We start from the raw sequence: 23,066 nt of genomic DNA on the forward strand, positions 1-23,066 counted from the left end.
GTGGTTGTTCACCACCTCTACCTCATCGTTTTCCTGTTTTTGCTCTGACATGGTTGAGTGTGTGCACGTGCGTGATGTATTTTGAGCTCAACGCTCAAACGTGTGTTGCGAAATGCGAGACGCCTTTGGAGCGGCTTTGGCCCCCCATAAAAGGCCGTTTATTCAGTGCGGCTCGCCAGTGTGCCTTTTTTTTTGGAGTACTCGCATCGCAGTGCGCGGTGGGTTCTTGCGGGCCTTTACAGGTTGCAATGACGCGCTCGGGTGAAGACTTAACGACGTTGATTTCTTTCGCTCCAGCCCCTCCCTTCTCCCCCCCCCCCAAACACCACCACCGCGCGCGGGTTCATCCCTGTTGGTTATCGGCGCCCCTCTTCTCTTGCTCTGTACTTCTCTCTCGTTTGCCACGACTTTTTTTTCCTTGATATGCACACACGATGAATTCACATCTGAGCAGGAGACTCGTGCGCTCGGCACCACACCGGAGACGTGTAGACGTTCCAAAGTCGGAAGGCATCCCCCCCCCTTTTTCCCCTGAAACATTTGACGGCGGGGAAGAGCTTTACTGAGGCGCACCCTCGCAGAGCCCAACGGAGGTCGAGCGGGCCGCCGAGAGGCACCTACACCCAACTGTGATTCTCGTCACTGTTTCGTGAGCCCCAAAAGGCCCCGCTCCCTTCTCCGTTTCTCCGCTGATTCTTTGGTCTTACGTAGAGTACCTCAGTCCTCTGCTTCACACCCAAACCCACGCACACAGCTCTCTCGGCGCACTACTCTTTCCTCCGTGTCTCCGCTGCTGCTGCTGAGGCGGGGGGGGGTGGGGGGTGGAGGGGTGGAGGGGGTACATTCGCGGTATCCGTGCACACTCCTCGCTTTGCATCGCGGCGCAAGTAGTTTTCTCTCTCGTGCAGCGTTTGTAGTTCAGAATAAAACTGCTCTGTGGTGTATACGGCAGTGTGGGTTTGGGGCTCATTGACGAGTCTGGAAAAGGTCGTCAGAGAGCGGCAGCAACAAGCGGTCTAGTCAAACGAGCATCTAGACATTATTTAGCTGAAGGGGTGAACGCTCGCGCGTCCTTTTTTTTTCCTGAGGGTGTAGAGGTGTCTCCTCTCCCTGTATATATATATATTTTTTGCGTGTGTGCATCATTCGTACATTTATTTATTTTTTTATTCTTTTGCTCTGTTTGGGTCCGCTTCGATAGCTCAGCGGTTAACTTTCTCTACGCACGCGGTGGTCGCGGTGTTTGTCTCTCGGGACAGGCTCAGTGCAACTATAGTGTGTTCGACTGCTTTGGTATAACCAGGGGGGTGGGGCAGGGTGTGTCATCTCATCTCCAGAAAAAGATCAATTCGTGTATTCCTGTTGTCTATTGGAAGTGTCTGAACAGGAGATCAAGTCGCACCCAAAATAGGGGCCCTGAGTAATCCACGCCCCGACCTTAGCGAGCGCAGAAAGTGCGAAGCGACCTACAGACGAGCCACACCGGTCACCGCGTATGGTGTAGAGCGGGTTGAACCGTCTTGTAGAACTTTTTGTTTCTCATCTTGACACAGGGTGTGCGCGCGCGCGCGGGGGGGGGAGGGGGAGGGTGCCTCGATGAGCACCGATGTAGCTGAGGGCGCCGCGCCCGAGGAACAGGTGGAGGGTCTAACAGCTTCGACTGTGTTACGCTCCCTGCCGCAGCGTTTGATCAACAAACGCGGCAGTGCAATTACCAAGTACTGCGTTGGTAATGCCATCGCTGGCGTGCCGAATGGGACGGCTGTAGGTTTGTCGACAAGCTCAGAGTCGCCGGGGCTCTATAGGGACACGTACGCGGCAGCCCCCAAAACGCCCACGCGTTCCAAGGCGTCCACTAGCGCAGTGGAATCGAAGGGGTCGCATACGCGTCGTGGCGGCTCCTTGCAAAGAGAACAAGAGATTGTTGCTGTGGTCAAGAAGCACTCGCCTCCGCTCACCCGAGCAGCGGCCCACCCGTTGGGCAGTCGTGCGACCGCAGAGGAGGCAGCGGTGTGTTCAAAAGATAAGTTACTCCCAGACTCGCCTGTGTTGAGTGGTGATGTGCTCAACACGCCAATCATTAGTCGAATGAACACCACCCACGCTGCTTCACCTCCCGGCTCTAGCCGCTCGGTAGCGTGTTCAGCAGCGTTTGTAGAACCTAGCGTCTCGACCTCGACCCTGGCGGAGGAGAATGATGTATTGTGTGTCGAGCTTCCGGCTATGCCGCCGCCGTATTCTTCACGCATGGCCTCCGCTGTCGGTGGTGAGCGGCTGGATTTACATATGCGAGGCCTGGGGGCGCTACCCTGCCTCCATGCGAGCGCAGCATCCGCACAATGGTTGCCTGCTGCGGGTCATGGGAAGATGGCCGTGACGTCTGCTCACAGAAGCGGTGACGTCAGGGCAGGGCGTCTGCACACGGTCAGCTTTCGACAGAACTCCATTAGGAGCATCGACGCCCAGGGCACGCCTGTATTTGCTGCTGCGCAGGCGGCATCATTCACATCTTGCGGATCCCCCCTGCAGTGCTACACAAATTTGTCCTCGCTCGATCTTTCGCATAACGCGCTCACATCAATCACCGGGATCGGTGTCCTGAAGTGCCTGCGCACACTGCGGGTTGCGTTCAATAGGCTCACCTCGCTGGCACCGCTTTGGGCATCGCCGTTTGTGGCGGATCTGGGCGTGCTGGATGTGAGCTCCAATGCGCTGACTGAGCTGATCTCTGCCGAAGACGTGAACACCTTGAGGAAGAACTGCATTCTAACTGTCACGCACCCCCAGCAGGGGCCCGGCTCCACCAACGACCTCTGCAGCGTCAATGCGAGTACGTACAAATCCACGCGGCTGCGGGTGCTGTACGCGTCCAACAACCGAATTCGCGAAGTGCCGAGTGCGATTTACACATTCCAGAAGTTGACAGATTTGCGCCTAAGGAATAACGTCATCGAGAGTGTGCCGGACGGCTTTCCCGTCTGCGCGTGTCTGCCGCAGCTGTCGCGTCTCGATTTGAGCATGAACGAGCTCCCTGCTGCCATAGTCGAGGCCGCAGTGGCGCGCACTAGAAAAGTGCCTGAGGTCTTGCTCCCTGCTCACGCCACATCAATTGTAGTGCCGCCATTCCAAAGAACGAAAGGCCATGTTGACGCTTCTGCACGCCGTCCCCGCCGTAGCAGCAATCCTTCGGGTGGTGAGGACACCGCTGCTGATTCATGGTCCCCCTCAATGACCATGAGGGGTGCGAGCCGCATGTCATCGGATCTGACAGGGAAAGCCGCTGTGCGCCGCGCCGAGTCGGGTCGTGATAACCAGCGGCTCGTGTCAGGGAAAGGGGAGGTCGAGGGCGGGGTGCGCGCGATCCACAATTATGAGCGGTGCCGCTCATTAACTTCTGGCGCATCGCTGGCGGGTGTCACGGACTCGCACAGAAACCGAAGCACGCTGCTCAAGGCAAAGGGGGGTGTGCCGACTCCCATCAAGTCATCAGTCAAGATGAGGCGTGAAGGTGTCGTGGGCAGAGCTCCCGCGCCCCCCATTCGGAAGGCCTCACCCCCTCTGCCCGACGTGGCGCCAGCCGCTGCCACCGAATCGCCTCAGGAGGCGCTGCAGCAAGACACTATCCAGTGCATAGCGGAGAATGTTTACAGCATCGATCTGAGTCGTTGGTCTGCAGTGATGCGGCAGCGGCTTGAAGAGGTGCTGCATGGATCGTCTACCGTGGAGGTGAGTGGGGCACTGGGTGCTAAGTCGCCGTGCTCTATGCGTGAGCATCTGCTGGCCCTCTGCGACAGTCCTGCCTGGAACAGCAGCGGCGGTGGCGTGACGAATCACCCACGGAATCGAGCTCATCTGGCGACAACGTCTCATACGGTTGCTGCACTCTTGCATTGCCTCCCATCATGCTCTCTTGTCTACTCGGAGGGCGCCCACGTGCGTTGTCCTCCTGTTCTTTTTCTCACTGGTATCACCGCTGGTGCAGCGGCAGACCAGAACGAGTTTCTATTTCACGAAGTCTTGGCTCATCACATTGTGCAAAACTGTCTGCGAACAGTGAAGAGTGACCCTGATGGGGCGAGCTCACCGTTCGCCAAGGCGCCGGCCTCCCCAGACGCGTCGATGTCGGCCGACCTACCGTCGCCGCAATCGTCCAAAAATGAGAGGATTGGTGGGTCACTCCTCCGCGCCAAAGCTTTGGCGACCGATCACGCGAAGGGTGGTGAACCGACTCTGTTACGGCCAGGTATCCCAGTGCGGGGTCGAGGTGGCGTCACCACGCGGCAGCTGAGTTTTGCCTTGCCTCTGCAAGTCATTCACGTGATGGACTGCACAGACTCTGTGGCCACCTCCTGCAGCACCACGTCGGCCATGTGGAAGTATATCACGTGGCGGCAGTGCTGGGAATCTGCAGTGTCTCGTCGCCGGTTCCTGAGCAAAAATGCTTATGTGTGTCAGCTTGGGAAGCAGGATGCAGCGGCACCCCGACCGCTGCCAGAGTCGTCTCCCACGGAGTCGCCGACTGCGGCAGTAAATGGTCACGGCACGCCTGCGGCCCTACGCCATGGGGAGGCAAGCCCCCTGTACCCGTTTTCTGACAACTCTCCCGTCCCACGCATACTAGAGTGGCGTTGGTTGCACGAGCACAAACCGGCGTCGTACTGTGCCGTCCCACCTGCCTGGGATCTTTTGTACAACCTGCTGCTACGCCCATCCTCACCACCGCCGCCGCCGCAACAGCAGCAGCAGGAGCACACACCTGCCATGCTGCCGCTGTTAAATTTGGCTAGCAGTAGCGCCCATCACATGTGTGGCGCACCTGCTCACCTCGCATGTGCGCAAAAACGCGGTCTTAATTGTCTGGGTTGTGCGCAGGGGTCGTCGTTGCGCGCGTCCTCATCATCGTTGCTGCGGCGCCGACCCCCGTCGCCCACAGATGGCTCTGCGTCTGGCGGTGTTTCCAACGGCACCTCCCCCACCACTCCGCCGCTTCCACCATCTGAGGACTTCATCTGCCATGCTCTCCAGTGGCTCCGCGACAGCCAGCAGCTGTCCAGGTGCGTAGAAAGCGAAGTCAGCACTGTCGCCGCGGAGCAGGTGACGGTGTGTGACATACCGCTGTACAGTCCCGAGGAAGTACACCAAAGCCAGCAGGCGGCCGTGGTGGCACTGAGCTCTCTGAACACACGAAATGGTCAACAGAGCCTTCAGTCCAACGGACACGACGACTTCACAGGAGTGACAAGGAAGAACACCGCTGCATCTGGTGAAGATGTGTTCGAGCCGACGCTTCACAGTTGCGTCTTAGCGCATTCACCACCGCAACGGCTTCACTCATCCCCGGGCACCGCAGCACCCTCTCCCACAGAACTCTCTGAAAGCGAGACCGAGACCCTGAGTGATACGGCCTTGTGGGGGCACGAAAGTTGAGCGAGGCCACCACATCTGTAGTGGTCAGCCGCTGCTGGTTGCCGGGGGGGGGGGGGGGGGAGGGGGGTGCATGACAGCGACCGTAAAAAGATGCGGCATGCGGCGAGGCGAGGCGGGAGGGAGGGTGGGGGCAGGCTAAGTGGTGGTGTGAGGAAAAAAAAGGCGCGACTGACATCCACAGGATGATATTATAAAGTGTGCGTCTGACAGCACGGCCGACAACGTGAAGGCTGCTGCTGTAGCAGAAGCGAAGATCCTAGGCACGCCTCATCGTGTCTGTCTGTGTTTACTTTGTGTGTCGGGCTCGTCTGTCAGAGTTGTCGAGTAAAGCCTCGGTGTGGATTGATCAGTATTTGGTATGTGTTGAGTTTGAGCGCTTGTCCCACGCTACAGCGTTCAAATGAAGTCAGCGTAAGCAGCGGTGCTCTGGTATATGGGGTCTAGTTGCTGGCACCGTTTGACGTCACCAAACGTGTTTGTGCTGCGGTCATCCCTCCCCCCCCCCCCCACACACACACACACTTTTAATATTTCCATCCAGCGCCGTCGATTACAGTCGACTTCAATGAGGTCAGCCTCCAGACTGATGGCGGACGAAAGCGACATGATACATGTTCTTGATGCCTTTTTGCATCGCCTGGTAGAGCCTTTCGACACGCCTCGTGTCAGTGAAGCGTCTCGCGCGTGTGGGCAGGCATGAGCATGCAACTGGTTGAGCATCCTCTCCTCTGGGAGGCTGTTTAACGACGCTCGCTGTTGGTATTTGCTCTCTTCGGCCTTCTCTCCCCCTCCTGTGAACACGCTCACCGTTGTTGCACTCAACCATGCTGCGGCTGTTTTTGGGTTGTAGCACTTCCCCCCCCCCCAACAACAAAAAAAAAAAGAGTGTTTCGAGACAATCGTACTCACTAGTTGAGTTTACAATGCCGACATCGCCTCGCTTATTTGCCCCATCGGGCTTCAACGAGGGCGGTGGTGGCCACAACGGATCCTTCAGGCCGTCTCGTGTAGCGGCAGCACGCACAATACAGGCGTGGGGACGCAGATACTGGGAGCAGCGTCATGCGCATCGCTTGCTCTTGTGTCTTCACGTGACGAAGGCTTACCGTGCCTCTGATTATCCACCTAGCGAAGGGAGTATGTGTCAATGGGGTTACCCCACCGCGGAGCCGACCGCGTCCTCTGGGTCCTACCCCGCCATTCGCAGTGCTCCAGATGACGAGAGCTACTTGGCAAGACTGTACGAGACTGTCGTGAAGTACGAGTCGGCCCTGCAACTGGAGAACTACACGCGTCGACTTCTCGCCGACGATTTCTTTGCCACCAGTGATGTGGCCCAAGCGGCTTCGCAGACGACGCGTCATATGCTGCGACAGCAACACTCATTACTGCGTCGTCTGTCGCTGAGTGTTGAGGCCATGCAGGCTGCGGTCGCGGACGGTACTCAAGCTCTGCAGAGCCCCGCTGCCTCGACGACAAGGGTGGTGGATAAGTTACAAGTGTTTCTTACTCCAGAACTCTTCGCGTGGTGGCGCGAGTCACAGGAGTCTTCCACCGCCCGTGCTCAGGTACCAGCAACGATACCCCAAGCCACCCATGTTGCGGCAATGGATGTCGGGCTGCAACCCCCGCTGCCGCTGCATGTAGATCCGAACGGCGCGCGCATAGATGAGAGTCCGGGAAGCGAAAGCTCGGAGGCTGTGTGGATGGAGATGGATGTTGATGAGATGAATGACGAGGCTGCCATGAACGCAGCGTATGCCACAGAAAGGGATGCCGTAGAGAAGGCGTCACTCCTCGCTGCGCAGAGGGCCACCATGGATAGTCGCCCCCAGGGTTTCGTTGTGGACGACGGCGGCCGTCCGTTAGATGCGCCGCTGGAAAGCGCGTCTTTGACCTCTCTACCGCAGGGAGATGACATCAGCCTAGTTGTTCAGCCTGTCCTTGGCGGCGTGGCGCAGAGGAGACCTGACGTCTTGCATTCACAGCTGGCGACGAGCTCCACCACGGCGAATGAGGCCCTTGACCACCGACTCCAAGGGAGAGATGGCGAATCACGAATGTGTGTCGTTTGTGAGCTGTCCGGTGTCGTGGCGAACCTGCAGAGCACATCGGACAACGCGACGGAGACACACGAAGAGGACGAGCTGCACCCCTGTAGTGCGTGCCACGCTCTGGTGCACAGGTTCTGCGCCTGTCCGGATGGTACTACCAATGTCTATTACTGCAGCAGTTACTGCTACTCGGGTGGTAGCACGGCGTGAAGATCAGATGCATTCCAAGTGGTGAGCAATGAGAAGGGACAAAAAAAAAACACAATGAGGCGCATCGGTGCACCAGCGGATCTCATTGGCTCTACATGCGTCCAGTGGAAGTTTTTTATCTTCCACTTGCGCTCATACGTACTGGGAGTGTACAATGTGTGTATATATATATATATGTGTGTGTGTGTGTACGTATATATACAGCCAATTGATGGATGGGGTAGTGTGTGTGTGTGGGGGGGGGGTCGCTCTCATGCGAGGACACACGTCGGCGCGGATGCAAGGTTTCTGCTTGACGAAAAGAGGTGGAACACAATGGAGGACGTGGTGTGAAGTGAAGCAAACATGGGACACACACACACCGCCACACAATCGGCAATCCCACCGCCTTCCTCTGGAGCAGCAAACGGCAGATGTGAGCATGGCAAAGAGTAGTACGTCTCTGCAGCGCTGAGAGAGGAGTAGCCGCTGGTGCTGCTGGTGTAGCCCTTTCTCTTCGACACCCCGGGTTTCCAACCTCGAAATCAGCCAACACTCATCTCTGTTGGGCTTCCTCCTTCTCTGAGAGGCCAACTCTGGTGAGGACAAGTGAGGGTGGTGGTGGTGGTGAGCCGTCTGCCACATCTCTTAGTCCCTGAGTGTGCGACTTGGACGGGGCTGCTGCAGCTGGGATGCACATGACATCTTTCCATTCTTCTACTTACTACTATTCTTCGCGATCTCTCTTTTTTTTGTTGTTTGTTTGTTTCGCTTGGCGAGTGCGTGCAACTGCTTTATCACGAAGATGCGCATACGCCTGCCTATCTGCCTCTTCTTGGGCACCGATAGTCAAGTTATTCGCGCGTGTGTGTATATCTGTACCAGCGATGCGATTTGGGGGATTGAACGCCACGTCGGGTAAACACATAAAACGAGGGTTTCTGTAGATCAAAATCGGACACACGCCCCCCACTCACAAACGCACGGGCACGTGTTGCTCAGACGCCATACAGACGCTCACCGGCGGCGTCGTCATAGTGCCTGGAAACCCATCCACTTTATTTTTTTGGCCCCTTGGTCGTTGTTTGAAGGGCTAGTGGTCACTGCACCACGAATCATGTCCGACATACTCGGATATCTCAATGGCGTCCTGCACCGAGTCTCAGCCACGTTCATGCCCACTGAGATGGACGACGTCGCCTCGTTCCTGCGCGGGGATGCATGGTTAGTCTCGACGGCGGCCTCCTCGACAGAGTCGCGCGACAAGTCGCTCGGAGCTGCGATGTCGACTACGGTGCGTTACCCTCTCGGGGCTACACGCTGGGGGCATTTTATCCCTCTTGGCATCGCAGGCACGGCACTCGTATCCGCCGCCACTTCCAGCAGTCGTGCAGTCCTGCTCAACTTCTTCGCAGGCAACGGGTTCAAGCAAGTGCTCACAGTGAGTCTCGTGCCCACTGAGCAGCAGCAGCACCAACAGTCGCAGCTGCACCTAGCCACCCCTGGGATGACGGCGGGGTCGGGCACATCTGAGGACACCGCGGTGTCTCGCGACGACTACTGCAGCGGGAGCTTCTCGCGAGCGCAGCGGTCCTCCTTCTCCACGTCGATCGACGCCTCCAGTGCTCCTGTTTCTCGTAAGCGGGCTCGGTCCGATCCGACCTCGTCTGCCGCCGTTGATGTGTCGCTGGACAGTCGCTATAGCATCACTGCCGAAGCTGCGCGACACAACTGCATGGCTGCCGTGCGTCGCTGGTTCGAGAAGGTGGAGGAGAAGGCTTTCCTGGACTTGAATCGAGAGAGACAGAACAACGATAAAGGGGCTCTCGCCGTCACCACTGGCGATGAGCCGGGCAAGCACAAAACACAGCTGCAGCGCCTACTATTAATAGTGCGGTGTTGTACAGACAATCGTGTTGCGTTCTCCACCCGCGGTTGTGGTATCCCTGGTGGTCAGGCGTCATGTTTCGGTGCAGGCCGCCGGCACCGCCACGGCGAGGATCCTCTCTACCTACTGCTGCATGAACTTGCGGCTCTTACGATACTGTACGAGGTGCGACTGGCCGCCACGTGCTGCGCGGCGCGGCCTGCGGTGCTGCTGCTACCAGAGGACGATGGCTACGGTGGCACCATGCTCAGGCAGCAGCTCCGGGACGAGGTGGGGTACCGTTTTTGGGTCGAACTTTTCCAGCAGTCTGAAGGCGCATCGAGTGGCGGCACGGGTGCAGCGGAGGCCGGGCGAGGATCGCCGAGGGGCGACGGGTGGAGAACGACGCTGATTGGCAGCAGCTCTAATGCGACTGACGTGTGTGGAGGGCCGAGTGGCATTTCGCAACGCCGGCGGCCCGAGCAGGCCGAGACGCCACTCGCACGGGGCTGCCGCCTGGCGGCACAGTGGGGTGTTCTACACCTGCCAGAGACGATTTCAAGCGAGCAGCACACCACTCCAAGTGAGGTGGAGACGTCCTCACCAGCAAACCTCTTTCCGTCCATGGCGGTCCGTAGTGGTGGTGATGGTTGTTTCAAGGAGGTGTCGTCATCCATTGTAGGCTGTCCCCGAGCCGTGCGGCGTCTATCTGCTCAGCAGCAGGAGGAGGAACTGCGTCGTCACGCCGCGTGCTTCTTCGTGCGACCCAGCAACGCCCCTTTGTGCGTGTTTTTGATGGAGGCGCTGCGTCGCTTTCCTGTGCTGGTTTGTCCAGTCGTGTTGCGGCACTGGCAGACCAGCTGGACAGCACGTCATTCATTGACGGACTCGTTGTTTGCCTTTCACACAGCCCTCTGCCCCTTTGTGCTGTCCTCTTCCTACGCTGGATATGCCGGGGCTTCTCAGGCATCGCCTGCGCTCTCGGGAGTCGGGGATGGATCGCCGTTTCTGGCGTCAAGAATGTTGCAGGACACAACCGACCTCCTGGATGCGCTGCTGCGCACAGCATTCACGCTGGCTGAGGAGCGCGATACTGCACACCCGCTGTCCGTCAACGACTTCGCCATTGAGCAAGCGACCCTGTTCCTTCTCTTTTATGAGGCGCTCGTGCATCAGCGGGAGGGTCAACTGCGCCGTATTCCCGACATAGTGCGCGTTCTTGTCGCCCTATCTGACCGTTATGCCACTGCCGCCGGTGAGGCTGCGACGGGTGCCCCAAGTCGGGGAGCAACGACGGACGAGAAGGTTCATTACGCGGTCCATCATCTCCTGCCCTTTGCACCTCTGAATCTTTTCTACGAGCGTGTCGCGCAGTTTACAGCTGCTTCACCTGAGCGCCGCGACAGTGTGCGTGAGGTACAGCCATACCCAATGAACTCACTCGTGCTCCCCATTCGTCGCATGTCTTTTGCACACCAACTGCAGCACAGCACTCTGCTTGCTCTATTGCCGATTGGGGAATCACTGATGGAGCTCCAAGGAGTGGCGGAGCGTGTGTGGCGGGATGAGCTGCCTTCGTGCTGGCGGCGTGCCGTCGCAGCCACATGCACAGAGGATCACCCCGCAGGAGTGCCCTCCTCCTCTGCAGAGCAGCGAAGGGTCGACGAAGACTCCGGCAACCGCACACCGGCTCAACTCAGCCCAGATAACTTTTATCATCCCCAGGTACCACACGCTGTCCGAGTGCTGTATGTCCTCACCGCACACGCCCTGCGCGCCCCGACCGAAGCAGCAAAGCAAGTGCCGATTGTACACCTGCAGATCATCTGCCAGTTATCGGATGAGCAGCTGCTCCGCGTGCTCAAGGAGCTCCAGAGTGCCGGGCTGGCAAGTGCAAACCTGAAAACAAAGATGGTGCGAACGCTCTTGGACACGGTGTGACACGTTCACGGGAGAGGGAAAGGCAAGGCACAAGGTGGCGCTGAGTTCACTGGCGGTCGCGCCCGCCCTCACTGCGCAATGACGCGTGTCAGCACCACCCCCTTCTGAGGGACAGCCCAGAGACACATACACACACGCCGTTGACGCAGCGCGCAGATCCACGAGACGGCACACGCATGGAACTTCTCAGGCTTCCGAGGGTGGGGGAAAATGGCACCTTCATCCCTGGTAGCCCCAGACCAAGCAGGCGCCGTGCGGACCACTCCTCAGATTCTCATTGAAGAATATGCACACCTCTGTGACTGGTCTTCAGCAACAGCGTCACTTCCTTGGGTATCCACTGCCGTTCCCCCTTACCTCCTGCCCCCTTTCTTTGTGTGTGCGTGTGTGTGTGTGTATGCGGGGGCGGGGGCGGAGGGGGGGGGGGAGGGCTCTCTTAATGCGTAGTGAATGGACGACCGGCTAGTAGAGCTGCCTTCACCTGTGGAGTACCCGGACATTCTAGTAGAACACCTTTGCTGGCGACGTTTTGTGCACGTCACCCTCCACTACGCCTACGGGGGACCACGAATATTCTCCTCCCTTACGCCCCGCACCGCTCCCTTCTCTTTGGCCGCTGCATCTCTCTCTCCTACATTACCCCTTTCTTTCTTTCTTTGCTGTGTAATGGATTTGTCCCTGTACATGGAGTGGCTGCTCTGGGCGACAGGGTTACGATTGTCCACCCCCCCCCTCTCTCTCTATCTTGACTCCTCTGCGCCTCAGCTGCTTTTGGCTGCAGGCTATTTTGTGAAGGGAACCGCGTGCATTACAGTTTGACACATTCTCTAGCCTTTACGTCTTGGCGCACGGGGTTTCCGTGAGGCGTGTCAACGTGCGACATGGCTAAGCCCGATATGAACACCGTCTGTGCTGCTGCAGTTGGGGCACAGGTGGAAGGCGACACCACCGTACCACACCAAGAGCCGCCGCCTCCCGCGGAGCTGCCCGCGGACGCAGGCCCCGGCGCTGCGGAGGCATCGCTGAACGATCCCGTGGAGTTCATTGTTGGCCGGGTGGACTCCATTGAGCAGTGGCGAGCGACAGTCGTGCGCCTGAACGCGACTCAAATTGGAGTTTCGCTGCTGCGCGGGGTGCTGCGACGCGGTCACCTTTCGACGCCGCCGATGCGCGCCTTCGAGACCACGGATACCAGGGCACTGGCGGCAGACGTGGCCGAGGCGAGGGAGGCGGTGCATGTGCGTCACCTATCGCAGCCGGTGCTACCGTCGCTGCACACGTGCACGACGTACAAGGCCGGGCAATCAACTCCACAGATAACAAAAGAAGGTGAAGCTACAGGATCACTCGTACAGAAGACAGCGTCTACAGCGTCCCCGCCGGTAGCGCACCCCTACCCCCTTCACACCCGTAGTACACCCTCCCCTCTACAAGCTAGCGTCGCTCGGCGCACGCTCGTGCAGACCGCCAGCCGCGCTTCTGCTCCGCTTTACAAGGGCATTCTGGCTGCTCTTGTTGCACACGGTGTGGCGTCCATCTACGCTGAGAACCCTAGTACGGACTCGCTCAGCGCCAGCAGAGCTGCAGTTGAAGGACAGGTCAAGGCAGCCGTGTCCACGCCTCCTCTCGCCGCTGACATGTTGCAGGCGACTAGTTCCCACCTGCACCTGACTCTCGAAATGAACGCCGCGCTTCACGAGATCCACCGGGCAGCGGCTGAAGTGATGTGCATTATCGATCAGGAAAGTCAGGAGATGAAGGCGCTCACAACGGCGTATCTGACGGATGAAGATGACCGGGTGCGAGACCGGCATCAAGTGGAGTTCCGTCGGTCATGCCGCCGCCTCAGCCTCATCGTGGCAAATCTCTATTCTCTCGTGGCCCTCCTAGATTTTTTCGCCCTCGAGGATGTGCCCTCGCCAATCCCAGCGCTAAGCCCGACCGCCAGCACGGCCGCCTCCGTCGCCGCCGTCTCACATCCATCGGACAGAACCCCAGCGAGGGAAAACCGAGAGGCGGCAGCAAATGGCGCCGGTGACCGCCGCATGAATAACCTCCCAAGTGACCTGATTTCGGCCTCCTCCGCCTTAGCGGCCCCGGGAACGGCCACAGCAGAGGAAGACGCTCCGACGGTCGCTGTGGCCCGGTGCGCTGGGAGCTGTACGCCGGGTACCACACCGTCATGCCCAACCGTCATGAAGTCGGCAGCCAACCCAGTGACGCACCCTTACACGTTGGACCAATTCCATAGGCTCTTTGACGCATCGAGCCACTTGCCGCAAAGTGTGTGGAGGGTGTTCTCTGCGACTGCCACGACGCTGAGCGAATTTGAAGTGACCTGGTCCCTCGCAACGGGTGATGCACAGAGTCGTCAAGCCTTTAACAACACAGCGTGTCTGGTACTCGGTGAGGATCAGCGCTGTCTACTGCTGCAGCTGCATCGCTTTTGTGCCCGCTTCGCCATTCTTCGGCACCAGGTATACGCGCTGCACCCTGTTAATCATCTGTACTTCAAGGTGAAGCAGATGCTGGAGTGGAGTGACCTCTTCAACGCCGGTGTGCCGGATGAGTGGTCGTACGACAACGGCGACGTTGACCGATGCGACTTGCACAATGATCTACTGCATAACACCTATGTGCACGAGCCTCATTGGTGCCTAAGCCCTAGCAACAAGGCTGCGCTTCAAACGGTGATGGCGAGTCTGTACGCTGGGGCGGCGGGTGACTCGGCACATCGGCGAGTGAAAAGGGGGACTGCGTTTGTGCCAAGCGGGCGTGCTGTCGCTGCCGTGTGGCCGGGAAGCGCTCCAGACAATGGCGGTGCATCAGCTCCGCTTTCACTTCTCGCATCCCTTGTGTCTGCCGGCACGAACGGCAGAGCCAGCGCCAGCCTCGCCAGCCTTCTGACAGGGCCGTCAGCCGAGCCACGCCCGGGTCCCAGCGCGGCCGCATCATGTCAGCTCTCTGCAGTGCCGGGCTACGTTGGGCTGCGGAACAGCGGGAACACGTGCTTTCTGAACAGCGTTGTGCAGCTGCTCGGCAGCGCAGCGCTGTTCCGTGACGATCTCATGGTGCGAGTGCAAAACGTCGTCTTCAGCCATTCGGCGCGCACCGATCATCGACCCCCGAAAGCCGCGCGTACCACCGATGGTGAGGTTATGGCAGATCTCTTTACAAAGTACGGCTGTCGCCTGGCTATTGCGCTGCTGCTCGGTGAACTGCAGTGGCGTGGTGCACATCACCACAAAAGCCCTCCGGTGTTGCCGGACTACCTCACCCCACACCTGCCGCCGCCGTTTGGCGATCAACAACAGCACGACGCCTCGGAGTTCTGGCACGCACTGTTGGATCAGCTGGACATGCCAAACCAGCCCGGCGGGGCTGTTGTAGCGAAGTGGTTTAGCGGCCGAACGACGACGACGATGAGGTGTGTGGCTTGCCAACGCAAGCGCCTGCATACGAATACCTTCTGGGATATCTGCACCCCCCTCTTGCGCAACACGTCGGCCTCCACCGCGCCCGTGTCTTTAGGAGGCGGTCCACTGAACCCGACCGTGGAGCCGACGCTACCTGCGGCACCAACGACTGCGGCAGTCCCGGTGGTGAGTCAAGTGGAAGTGCAGCAATTCGCTCACGCCACTGCTGTGTCTAAAACGTACGTGTGCCCGCTACCATCCGACGTGCGAGTCGACCCGCTGACCACCACACATGCATGTCCAATGCTAGAGACACTAGGTAACGGCGAGGAGGACGCTGTCGATTGGATTGACAACAAAACAGCGCGGGTGGGGTCCCCCACAGTGGCCAATAGTGAGGCCGTTCTTGGCCGCGCCACACCGCCGCCGCTCTCGACGGTGGAGCCAGACGAGGCACCCAAGACGCTGCAACACTTGCTGCTTCACGTCCTCCACCCGATTCTCAACAAGGAGCTCTTGCACGGTAGCAATGCCCTCGACTGCGAACACTGCCGTCGGCGCACCGACACTGAGCTCACCACACGTCTTGTCGCAGAGTTGGATATGGAGGGTCAGCCGGGGCTCGATGCAGTGTCGGCAGACCTCCACGGCAAAGGTGTGAGCGTTGTGCCGCCCACGCGTGTTTCTGCCGGTTGCGGCGCCGCTGATGCGGCGTGCAAAGCCGACGAGGAGGGCGGGTTCTCTACAGCGCTCCCCGAGGGTGAACGCGTGCCCCAGCACGTGGGGTCCAAGTCGATGGGGCACGACCTGACGCCTCGGGACTCCCCGACCCATACAGCTGCTGGAGGTGGCCTCCCTTATTACCTCGCGGTTCAGCTGAACCGATTCGCGTACCAGCGCGTTTCGCAGTCCTATCGAAAAATAACGGATGGCGTGCCGCTTAATGAGGTGATCATCGTTCCCGTGTACCCCGGAGGCGCAGGGAAAAGAGACGCACCGCAGTCCTCTTTCGATGTACACGCTTCCAACCTGTCGACTCGGATGACCAGCGAGGAGAGGGGCAACCTCGACATGTCACGCGAGGACGAGGGCCTCCACGGAGGCTCCGTCAATCGACCTTCGGCAGTAGTGCACTCGGTGACGCCGAAAAATCCGGTTTGGGTGGCGTATCGTCTTAAGACTATCATCATTCACAGCGGCACCACGCCGAACAGCGGCCATTACTTCATCCTCACGCGTCGTCCCGTAGGGTCACCGTTGCAGAGACAGTCTGAGGATGAAGACGATAAGCACAGCGATGAAGAAGTGAGTCGTACACGCATCGCGTCTGACTTGTCGCTCATGCGCGCGTACGTGAAGAACCTGGGGTCCGCCCTCACGAGCTGCCTTCATACTGAATCCGTCTTCTCCGAGGGGCAAAGCGGGCACCCAACGGCGGGGGCAGGTGATGCAGCAGGCGTAGGAGGCTCGTCGAGTCATACCCGTGCCGAAGCTACAAGGCCACAGTCGCAGGGCAGACCAGCTGTGGCACCCCTTCCTACAGCCACAGAGCAGGTGCTCCAGTCGCCAACGCTGTCCCTGGCGCCAACTTTGCCCACGGCCGCCGTCTCTGTGAGCGGCGACAGCCTGTACGAGAACTGGGTGATGCTGAACGACTCCCACGTGCAGCCGGTTGAGGTGGACACGATGCGCCGCATCCTGCATGGGTGTGGCGGCGGTGTTTACTCTTCCATGGAGACGCCATACATCATTCTCTACGAGAAAGTTCCCATCGCGTTTGAGGGGACGGCAGTGTATAATGCGTTGTCAGCGGATGAGGAGGTGACGAATCAGTGTGTCGCGGATGCTGCGCTGTCGGCGGCGGTGAGGCTGCAGTGGCTGTGGGAGACCCATGATGCCTCGGTAGGTACGCCCGGCGATACCTTGGCTGGTGAGCCACCCCCCAAGCCGGTTCAGTTTGCCCCTGAAGTGATGCAGATCTTCAGCGCGCGGCTAAAGGACGAGGCGGCCCGCAACGTCGCTCGGAGCAGCGCCGTCTCTCGTACTCCAAAGCCGTACATTCCCCCGTTTTATGCTGACGGCGTAACGCCTTTGCTTCCTCTGCAAAGGGGGCCACTGACATCTGAAGGGACGCTGGGCGCGAATTCGAGAGAGAGCGTCGCTCGGTCATGGTCTGGCATGGCGGGTGATGAGGAGGCGGTCCAAGCACCGGCAGCCAGGGTCGCTCATGTCGACTTGAACAAAGGCGTACAAGCCTTCTTCAGTAACCGCAGTGCCAGTCGTTCTTCGGCATCACACCGTCCGCGTCGGCTAACACCCGTTGCCAAGTACACCCCAATACACCGCACGAAGCGTTACAGCGCTCACCTCAGCCGCGAAGGCTCAGAGGGGCACCGAGAGCATAGCGGCACCGCGCACGAGGAGACGGTGCTGAGCTCAAGTAGTAGCGACGCCGGTCCAGAGCTCGATGATAATCAGGACAGGCAGCGCTGCTGATGTTGCAGTGTGCACATGGGGCGATGTGAGGGCAAAAGCGCGAATAGTCGATGAGGAGAGCCGTTACACACGAACCCCTGTGTTTTTTCGCATTGGTGTCGCCTGCGATTGCCTTGTTTAGCGATCAGCCAGGCAGGCAGGGACCTGCATTTTTGAGAGGACATCGCGGCAGTTGGGTTCGGGCACCACAGCCGAGCAGCCTTCGCGCCGGCGTCCTCTGTGCTCCAGAATGATACCGGAGCGTGCCGCAGTTTTTCTCTGTCAGCACTGCAAACGCGGGCCCCCCCCCCCCAAAGCACCTGGCCTGCTGCCGTTATAGCATCACCGGCGTCCACACACGCACACACACACACACACCTTCCCCATGTTTTTGAGGAGCGGATAGCCTCGAGTTGTTTCTGCGTTGCCACATTTTTTTGCTTCACGGTTCCCTTTTCTTGGACACGCTGTGACACCCCCGTGTCGATGGCGCGTAGGCCCAAGAAGACGGTGACGTACCCTCGCTGCTACAGATTCATTAGCCGTGTGCCAGCTGTTTGTGCAGGTTCGGGCAGGTCATCCCGGCATACCCACTTTCACGGCAATCGCGTAGGTGAAGGATGAAGCCAGCGAACCCCCTTTTTTTTTGCCCCCCTCTCCTATCCCCCCCCCCCCCCCCACACACACAGACGACGACAACGTCGTTATGGAACGGGCCACGTTATTATACATTGCAAACGCCTTGTTGAAGGAGTTGTCATTGCACATGCTGCATGAGTGTGTCACACCGAGAAGAGAAAGTATTTCCATAGGTCACATGTTGCACGAGCGATCGTCAAGGGGGGGGGGGGGGAGGCGTGGAGGCCGAATGTCACCCAACTCTAACGTATACACGTGCGCGGTGTAGGTGTAACCTCCTGGATGAGATCGGATGGCCGGCGAAGCACCGAGACCGGAGACATGGTGATTGCATTGCAACCTTATTTTGTTGAGTCCATCTGAACCCAAATGTGAAAAGTATCCATACAATGTTGAGTAGTGTAGTAGCTTGAGGCGACTGGGGGGGAGAAGGGGGAGGGAACATGTAGGCAGAGTGAAGGGTCTGAGATGGTCCTGACTCGAAACTTGCCAACATTCTTGCATTCATCTGCCACGTCTTGAAACCCTCGTGACGCCAGCACGACAGAGGCCATCGCATCGGCTCTTCACTAGGTAACTGAAAGCCTCCCGCTAGGATCAACCCCCTCCCCCTACCCCCCCCCCACTCACACACCCTCCCACCCACCCACACACCTCAATTTTTGCCTCAGCCGCGCAGCTGATGTTGAAAGGAAGTCTGAAGAGCCTCGGGAAGAGTTCAAAAGACACATGGCCTGACTGGACGGCAGGAGGAAGGACTCATCCCTGTATGACAAGGATGTTGTTGTGCACTTGAAAGCAGGAGAGCTGCTGCTGCATGTGTGGTGGGTGTGCGTGTATGCCGTCGTACACATGTTTACCTCCATCACTCTCTTCCTTTATATCACCTCTCTCGCCGCCTTCTCCCTTTTTTTTTCACGGCGTGCGCTCGCAACGGTGATGACAGTTACACCGCCGCGCGATTTCACTCAAAGCTGCGTGTTTGGGGGGTTTCTTTTTTTTTTACAACTCCGCCCCCATTCGACTTACACATTACGACGTAGAAGTATCATCAGTGAATCATCTGTCATCGTTGTTTTTTATTATTCTTGATTTGTTTTTTCCCCTCTTCCTTCCAGTAGTCTCTGTGTGTGTGTGTGTGTCTTTTATTATCTTGAAGGAGGCACATCTGCAGTGTACGTCTCAGCCTTGCCCTCCGCCGCTCGCTCTCCACATCCACATCTCCCACTCCCTGCAACCACAGACCCGAGAGAAGCCGTTCGCGCGCACTGTCGAGTTTCGAGTCCAGCAGACAAGGGCGATCCCCCCACCCGCTCCCCCAACCACCCCGATCTCGGTTTGCCCGACTGTTTCCCGCACCTCCTTGAGCATCATGACCACCTCCAGTGTTGCAGCCGCGTCGGCCATGAGAGCTTCTGCTCTGCCCACGAGGAAACCGGAGAAGGATGCGCGCACCAGTCGCTCTCTCTACGAGGAGTACGAGCAGCTTAGCAAGGATATCAAGAACATACAGCTCAAGACAATGATCTGCAGGACCGAAACACATCAGCTCATGAAGGAAGAAAGCGCGGCGAAGCAGGAGGTGAAGCGCATCCAGGCTGTGCCTCTTGTCCTCGGCAATTTTGTTGAAGCAGTGGACAGTGTGCGGGGGATCGTGAGCGGCACAAGCGGTTCTCAGTACTTTGTGCGCATTCTCTCTACGCTTAACAAGGAACTCCTCAAGCCGAACGTCAGCGTTGGTCTGCACAAGAGCAGCAACGCTTGTGTGCAGCTGCTGCCGAGCGAGACGGACGCGACGATCACGCTGCTGAACCCAAGCGACAAGCCTGACGTCACCTACTCGGACGTGGGTGGTCTGGACATGCAGAAACAAGAAATACGCGAAGCCGTGGAATTGCCGCTGACCCATGCGGGCCTGTACGAGCAGATTGGTATTGACCCTCCGCGTGGTGTGCTGCTGTATGGCCCGCCCGGCACCGGCAAGACTATGTTGGTGAAGGCTGTGGCGCAGCACACGAAGGCTTCCTTCATCCGTGTTGTCGGCAGCGAGTTTGTGCAGAAGTTTCTCGGCGAGGGCCCTCGAAAAGTGCGGGATGTCTTCCGCCTTGCCCGAGAGAACGCACCGTCGATCATTTTCATTGACGAGGTGGATTCCATCGCCACCAAACGTTTTGATGCGCAGACGGGGGCGGACCGTGAGGTGCAGCGTGTGCTGGTGGAGCTGCTGACCCAGATGGACGGCTTTGATCAGACGACCAATGTCAAGGTGATCATGGCCACTAACCGCTGGGACACACTGGATCCCGCGCTGCTGCGCCCTGGCCGTCTCGACCGCAAGATCGAGTTCCCCTACCCCGACCGCCGCCAGAAGCGCCTCGTCTTCCAGGTGTGTACGTCAAAGATGAACCTGTCGCCTGAGGTGGACCTCGAGGACTACGTCACACGCTCGGAGAAGCTCAGTGGTGCGGACATTCAATCCATTTGCCAGGAGGCGGGAATGTTGGCGGTGCGAAAAAACCGTTACGTAATTCTGCCGCGTGATATTGAGAATGCCTATCGCACCGTGATCAAGAAGACTGGGGACGGCACCTACGACTTCTACTCGTAAAGACGTAAGGGGGAAAAAAAGAAGGAGCAGAGCTCCTCCACGTATGTGTACAGACGCTTGCTGCCCCCCCTCCCCTCCCCACCACCCACGCGCAGGAGCGGTGCCTTTTTTTGCTCTGTGTATTTCCTTGGCTAGCAACCCAGCCCGTGTCTTTGAGCACTGCTGATAGATTGTGTAGCCTGATGTCAATTCAAGGGCGTAGGAGGGGGAGGGGAGGGCGAATGAAGAGGTCGTCGCTTGCATTGGCGTGTGTGTGTGTGTGCGTGTGCGTGTCCGTGTCAAATGTCGCTCTTTGTCTCTCTCTGTGTCCATCGCCCCTGTTCCCCCGGGGCGGGGGGGGGCTTCATCGTCTCCGTTTGCCTCTCCGTTTAGTTTCTCTCCTTCCTTGTTGGGCGCATGTGTGATGGTCTGCGTGTGTGCTTAGTTGCCTCTCGGCTCGTGATGCGTCTCTCGAAAATCGCATATGGTGAAAAAAACATCAGTTGTCAAGCCCTTACTGTGCGAGATGCCAGCAGCGTGGCGTTGATGACGAGGCTCCACCACCCGAAGGCGCACCTATGGGGAAGTGGAAGGCCTCTGCTCACAGACATGCATGCGTGTTCGAGCGTTTTGTGTGTGCGCTCGCGTGCGTGGCTTTCGGTGGTTGTGGCATGTGTGCATCCACTGTAGCGCCTTCATCCCGCCCCCTCCCTCCTTCCTTCCCCCCCGAATGTGGACTTGGTGTACGCGTGGTCAAGCTGTATTCCCAGTACCTCTGTCTGCGTATGCTTGTAGAGACACACCGAAAGGGGAGGGAGGGAGGGAGGGAGGTGGCGTGGGTGTCTGTTTGCCGTGTGGGAATTTTCCATCTGAAGCCCATGCGGCAGCTCAGACCGGAGGGGGCAAATTATCGATTCGATGACTGAACGCCTCGACGCTCACTAGTCGTTCTGTTGGCGGTGCTGGCGCCTGTGTGTACACCTGCGACTTGAAAGCACCACTCTTTTCCTATCATCCGCTCCTGCCCCCCCTACCCCCTACCCCCTCCCCCTACCCCCTACCCCCCTTTGCTCGCTCGCTCTCTCTCCACACTCGTACCACTAGCGCCCTTGTCCACATGCGGTGTACTCAGCTCCATCTATAGCCCCCCTCCCCTCCCCTCCACACATATTTGCAGCTACTGTTTGACATCATGCGCAACTACTACACGAAAAGGTTTGGCTCAGCCTTCTCCGTCACGGTTGTGCCAACGCTCAAGGACAACTTCTCCTACCTTATCAACGACCATGCTACTCACACACTTGCCGCCGTGGATGTGAATGCCGACTACCAGCCCATTTTGAGGTATATTGAGGGGCACCTGAGCCGACAGGTCAACGATGGCATGTCATATAATCTCCGCATCATCCTCAGCACGCACAAGCACTGGGACCACGCCGGCGGCAACGCAGAGCTCAAGGCAAAATTAGAGGCCATGAACCCCTCGCTGCCAGTGACGGTGGTCGGCGGGGTCAACGACGGCATCCCTGCCGTTACACTGCCGGTCCGCGAAGGTGACCTGGCCCAGGTTGGACAGCTCTCTGTTGAGGTGATAGATGCACCATGCCACACGCGCGGCCACGTGCTGTACAAGGTGTATCACCCGCAACACCTCAGCGATGGTGTGGCGCTCTTCACAGGCGACACGATGTTCATCGCTGGCATCGGTGCATTCTTTGAGGGGGACGCGAAGGACATGTGCCGTGCGATGGAGAAGATCTACCACCTTAACAAGAGCAACGGCTACGCCCTCGACATGGCCACCTTCGTCTTCCCCGGACACGAGTACACTGCCGGCTTCATGACGTTCTCGGAGAACACCTTCCCTGACCGCTCCAGTGACGACCTGTCCTTCATCCAGGCGCAGAAGGCCAAGTACGCTGCGGCCGTGAAAGAGGGTGATCCATCGGTGCCGAGTTCGCTGGCCGACGAGAAGCGGCAGAACCTCTTTTTGCGTGTGGCTGACCCAAGTTTCGTGAAGAGCATGAATCAGGGCAATGAGCAGGCGCTGATGACTCACCTGTACAACGCTTGTGACTGAGCAATATTCGCAGCGCGCTGTGTCTGTGTGTGTGTGTCTGTTTGTATGTGTAGGGGTGGGGTGGAGGTTATTCCTGCTCGCGAAGCGTACGGCAACGACATCCGCAGCACTGCTTCGTCGCTCTACTGGCAGCCATCGATTCCCACGGCCCGGAGTCGGGGTGGGGCGGGGTGGGGTCCTGAAGTGAAATCCACGGCATCCCTCGCCTTTGATCTATCTTCTTGTGTGTGATACTCGACGCTACCCCCCCGCCCCCGCCCCCGCCCGCCACTCTTCCTTCCCCATCCTCGCCCCGACTCCCGTTGTCTAAACGTATCCCCCCCTTCCCCCAAACAAAACTCATCCCTGCTCTCCTCAGATGCACGCGCCACGCATCCGCTATATTCACCCG

The 23,066-nt window shown here is 58.6% G+C and overlaps 6 protein-coding genes across 6 annotated transcripts; all 6 read left to right on the top strand.

The window, feature by feature from the left end:
* Positions 1 to 1,596: 1,596 nt before the first annotated feature.
* Positions 1,597 to 5,427, top strand: JKF63_07463 (uncharacterized protein; the record flags this gene model as incomplete). Its single annotated transcript, XM_067903400.1, has 1 exon — positions 1,597 to 5,427. One exon carries the CDS (start codon positions 1,597 to 1,599, stop codon positions 5,425 to 5,427), a length of 3,831 nt encoding a protein of 1,276 aa, XP_067758825.1.
* A 923-nt stretch (positions 5,428 to 6,350) lies between these two features.
* Positions 6,351 to 7,691, top strand: JKF63_07464 (uncharacterized protein; the record flags this gene model as incomplete). Its single annotated transcript, XM_067903401.1, has 1 exon — positions 6,351 to 7,691. The coding sequence occupies one exon, from the start codon at positions 6,351 to 6,353 to the stop codon at positions 7,689 to 7,691; it is 1,341 nt and encodes a 446-aa protein (XP_067758826.1).
* A 1,096-nt stretch (positions 7,692 to 8,787) lies between these two features.
* JKF63_07465 (uncharacterized protein) lies at positions 8,788 to 11,478 on the top strand (the record flags this gene model as incomplete). Its single annotated transcript, XM_067903402.1, has 1 exon — positions 8,788 to 11,478. The coding sequence occupies one exon, from the start codon at positions 8,788 to 8,790 to the stop codon at positions 11,476 to 11,478; it is 2,691 nt and encodes an 896-aa protein (XP_067758827.1).
* An 881-nt stretch (positions 11,479 to 12,359) lies between these two features.
* Positions 12,360 to 17,390, top strand: JKF63_07466 (uncharacterized protein; the record flags this gene model as incomplete). The annotated part of the gene is made up of 1 exon (XM_067903403.1): positions 12,360 to 17,390. The coding sequence occupies one exon, from the start codon at positions 12,360 to 12,362 to the stop codon at positions 17,388 to 17,390; it is 5,031 nt and encodes a 1,676-aa protein (XP_067758828.1).
* A 1,990-nt stretch (positions 17,391 to 19,380) lies between these two features.
* JKF63_07467 (uncharacterized protein) lies at positions 19,381 to 20,616 on the top strand (the record flags this gene model as incomplete). The annotated part of the gene is made up of 1 exon (XM_067903404.1): positions 19,381 to 20,616. One exon carries the CDS (start codon positions 19,381 to 19,383, stop codon positions 20,614 to 20,616), a length of 1,236 nt encoding a protein of 411 aa, XP_067758829.1.
* A 1,171-nt stretch (positions 20,617 to 21,787) lies between these two features.
* Positions 21,788 to 22,675, top strand: JKF63_07468 (uncharacterized protein; the record flags this gene model as incomplete). Its single annotated transcript, XM_067903405.1, has 1 exon — positions 21,788 to 22,675. One exon carries the CDS (start codon positions 21,788 to 21,790, stop codon positions 22,673 to 22,675), a length of 888 nt encoding a protein of 295 aa, XP_067758830.1.
* Between the last annotated feature and the right edge of the window lie 391 nt (positions 22,676 to 23,066).

The sequence above is a fragment of the Porcisia hertigi genome, chromosome 12 (genome assembly GCF_017918235.1).
Source record: "Porcisia hertigi strain C119 chromosome 12, whole genome shotgun sequence".
NCBI classification, from domain to species: Eukaryota; Euglenozoa; class Kinetoplastea; order Trypanosomatida; family Trypanosomatidae; genus Porcisia; species Porcisia hertigi.